General features: G+C 44.0%; 1 protein-coding gene across 1 annotated transcript in view; it reads left to right on the top strand.

Moving 5' to 3' along the window:
• Window positions 1-1478: 1478 nt before the first annotated feature.
• LOC107101623 (cell surface glycoprotein 1-like) overlaps window positions 1479-3547 on the top strand; it is a 9791-nt gene continuing 7722 nt past the window's right edge. The window contains exon 1 of the mRNA XM_015400613.1: window positions 1479-2443. Coding sequence (XP_015256099.1) covers window positions 2110-2443 — 334 coding nt within the window. The 5' untranslated portion in view covers window positions 1479-2109. The remainder of the gene's footprint in view (window positions 2444-3547) is intronic.

Here is a 3547-nt window from a genome sequence, read left to right as displayed (position 1 = left end):
AACAAAATTACATAATGATCAGATACAAAAACAAGTTACATCATGCCCAGTACCTGGTACCAATCACTGCTTCATCTGTGTTACCTACCCAGAGCTACTGACCCTCCCCAGAGCTCATTATGCCCAGTATCATTTCGCTGTATGTCATCTTGTGCCAGCCTGTTTCAGCGTGCTCATAACTTATCCAAAGTATAAGTTGGGCTGCTTTGTTAAAGTGCAGATGATTCTGACTGATGCAGACCTGGTTGATGTGCGGCAGAGCTGGGAGCGGACAGGGGCGGAGCTAGATGGGGGGCCAGGGGTGGCCATGGCCATCCTTAGCAAATCATTGGCCACCCCTAACAATTTTTTCCCTCTAATACAGATGTTGGCAGCAGTAATACTCTCAAATGGAATATTCAAAACATAAAAAAAAAAAAAAAAATGTTGGTTAATTATACACATCAATATACTAACATCAAAGATAAGTACAGAATTCATTCTCATTTCAGAACTAGATTTTGTGTTCTATGGGGTAAAGAGAAAATGATGTGTCTCTGCAAGTCATCTATGAGTCTTCAGTGAAATAATAAAAAAATAACAATTTTAATTAAAACTTATCAAATATTCAATTTATGTAGATATTAGTGCTTGTAAATATCAATTTTATGCAGAAGGTTTATTGATACAAGTGGGTAAGTAAAGACAATGGAAACGATTTACACCCTAAAATTGAAAGAGTTTCATCCACTATACCTTTACCCTAGAAATTACAGATGTTTAGATGTATGCGTCAATTTGTTAGCAAAGGCTGTAGGAAAGTATAGTTTGTCTTTATTTAGAAAATATGGATGTTTTGCTCGTTAATTTTCCTGTTGGAACAGTGTAGATTGACCCTGAGGTTCTGGTGCCTATCCACTTTCGGCCCCCCCTCAGTGTTCATTGGTTATTGCCTGGCCACCCTTATAGAAATGTTCTAGCTACGCCTCTGGGTGCGGAGAAGTAGCGGAGACTGCTTTGCTGCTCGAATCACGTTCAGTGTGACAGGAAACATTTTCCTCCATTTATTGGGGAGCATTTAAATGAAGTGGGGCTCAGGCTGACTGTGGTGAGGCTGCGGTTCTGATCCAGTCCCTCAAATTGAGCGTCGCAGCCGCAGGAACAGTGCCAGAGAGTCCATGTTGGTTCCAGCACTGGGTTATTGCACTAGGTGTCAAATATAGAGAAACAGGTTATTGCACAGGGTAATCTGCAGCTCAGAAGTGAACCATGGATTGACCTGACCTCTCACCCTTAGGAGCAGGTTTCTTAGTACAAGCTGGTGATGATGATGATGATGTGGTCAGTCCAGAGGTCATTGTCCGCCCTCACTGTTCCAGCTTTCAGGGACAGAACCAAGACCAAGGGCCCCAGATAGCCCCAGTCTCTCATTTTAGATCACTCTTTATTGAAATCTGATTCATCTAGATCTGTTTCTCTTTTCTCTCCCTTCAGCCAAGACCTGATCCATGATCTTCATTGGTCCATGAAGGTCTCTACCGATCATCCTTCATCTGGAATCATCTGGGTGATTTCCCATCGCTGCTGAACTTCCCAGGAACCACAGACTCAGGGAGTTCTCTGACCCTAACCCCAGAGTTCTCCAACCCTAACCCCAAAGAGTTCTCCGACCCTAACCCCAAAAAGTTCTCCGACCCTAACCCCAAAGAGTTCTCCGACCCTAACCCCAAAAAGTTCTCCGACCCAAACCCCAAAGAGTTCTCCGACCCTAACCCCAAAGAGTTCTCCGACCCTAACCCCAAAGAGTTCTCCGACCCATACCCCAAAGAGTTCTCCGACCCTAACCCCAAAGAGTTCTCCGACCCTAACCCCAGGACAGTTCTCTGACCCAAACCTAGGAGAGCCCCAACCAGAATTTGGATGACTTCAACTTGAAAGCAGTCCCTAGATGTTTTGTGATCCCCAGAGAGCCCTGATCAGATCCTTCTCTAGTTCAATGATCTAGCAGGTCTAAAGCCAGCCGAGGGACAGAGTAGTACTGTTTGAATCAAAGTACACTATCCTTTTGATCAACCTTTATATTGTTTGTTTGATCAAAGTTCTTGAAGGTTCTAAGAAGCCTCTCAGAAGATGGCCCTGCCATCCTCTCTAAGTTGTTACCGATCAACAGTGTGTGGGTTGACAGACAGGGGAACCAAACCCCTGACCAACGATGAAATATGTGAAATGATTGCAGCCAGGGTGGCAGAGTTTAGGTCATCCAGAGAATATGCTCTGTTCAACAACAGAACCCCAAAGCAAACAGACCCTTTACTCCAATTGGACTCTGGGACATCGCACTCCAGCCTTGTTCCAGACCTCCATACCTCTGTCTCCAGCAAAGACGACGGTTCTAAGCTTACTGTTTCCCCATCAGCCTTTGAAAACAGCCGGAGCACTGAGGCGACGCAGTTTGAGGACAGAGGTGAGCAAGTCAATAAATACATTAAAGGTGTTTTTACTCATTTATTTTGGTCATTGAAGACCTGAAGTTCAACAATCCACTGAACTTTCCTGCAGCCGGTTTTAGGACTTTTAAACTTTTTCTTACATAGGGAGGTTCTATTTTATCACTACAGACCGCCGGAGGGCGGTGCTGAAAGCAGTGAAAGTTCCCTTTGTGCATTTTGAGTAATTATACTAACTCAGTCCCACCTGTGACAACCTAGATGACCACTCAGTGGCAATATATATGCTGACTATGTTCCTTCTTACTACTTTTCTTGTGCGGGTCACCTTGTATGACATAAGCTTTTGAGCTTTTTGGACCATTCTTTGGTCAGTTCCCTGTTGCTGGAAGCCCTGTCTCCCCCTGGCTGGAGCTGAGAAAAGATTGATCTTTGTACAGGATTTACAAGGTAAGTATGCTGTTTGTTGGTGACGGTTGAGTTCGGGCTGTTTCTCGATCTTGAGGCTAATTCTTACCATGTTTCTGACTTTATTGCAGCTTAGTTGTTGTTCTTTTTTTGTTATCCAGACTGTTTAGAAGCAAAAAGGCTTCTACCCAGTCGGGCTGAATTCTTGAGGTTTGGATATGGCTGTTTAGGGCTGCGAGAATAATAATAATCTTAATTATAATAATAATAATCAAAGTTGGTACTTGCAACCTTCTCAGAGCACAAGAGCCCTGCTCTAATCACTAGGCCATCAGTCCCCCGATATGACCTATAATCTATATTTTATAATCCACATATATATATATTAGGGATGGAACGGTTTATTAAAACCGTCTGAACCATTCGGTTTGACTGTCTCGGTTCGGTTCGCGTGTGTTTCGTTCAGTTCATGTGCTGCTCCTTTTTCTCATAGGCGAAGCGTTTACACTCCAGAGCAGAAGGATGCGGTACTGCGACCAAAGCCAACCACCAGTAGTAAACAAGAAGAAGAAGAAGCGAAGCAGCGTAGCCGGGTGTAGCAGAAAAAAATCAGTTGTTGTGGAGAATTGTGTGGGTATGGCGAGTGGGAAAGAACAGAAGTTGGAAGACGCGCCAGCAGCACTTTGTAGGTCTGCTGCATTTAGAGCGACCTA

This window comes from Cyprinodon variegatus, unplaced genomic scaffold, assembly GCF_000732505.1.
Source record: "Cyprinodon variegatus isolate N-32 unplaced genomic scaffold, C_variegatus-1.0 Scaffold1125, whole genome shotgun sequence".
NCBI lineage: Eukaryota > Metazoa > Chordata > Actinopteri > Cyprinodontiformes > Cyprinodontidae > Cyprinodon > Cyprinodon variegatus.
The sequence above is the reverse complement of the archived record's forward strand: the minus strand, read 5'-3'. Positions and strand labels throughout refer to the sequence as shown.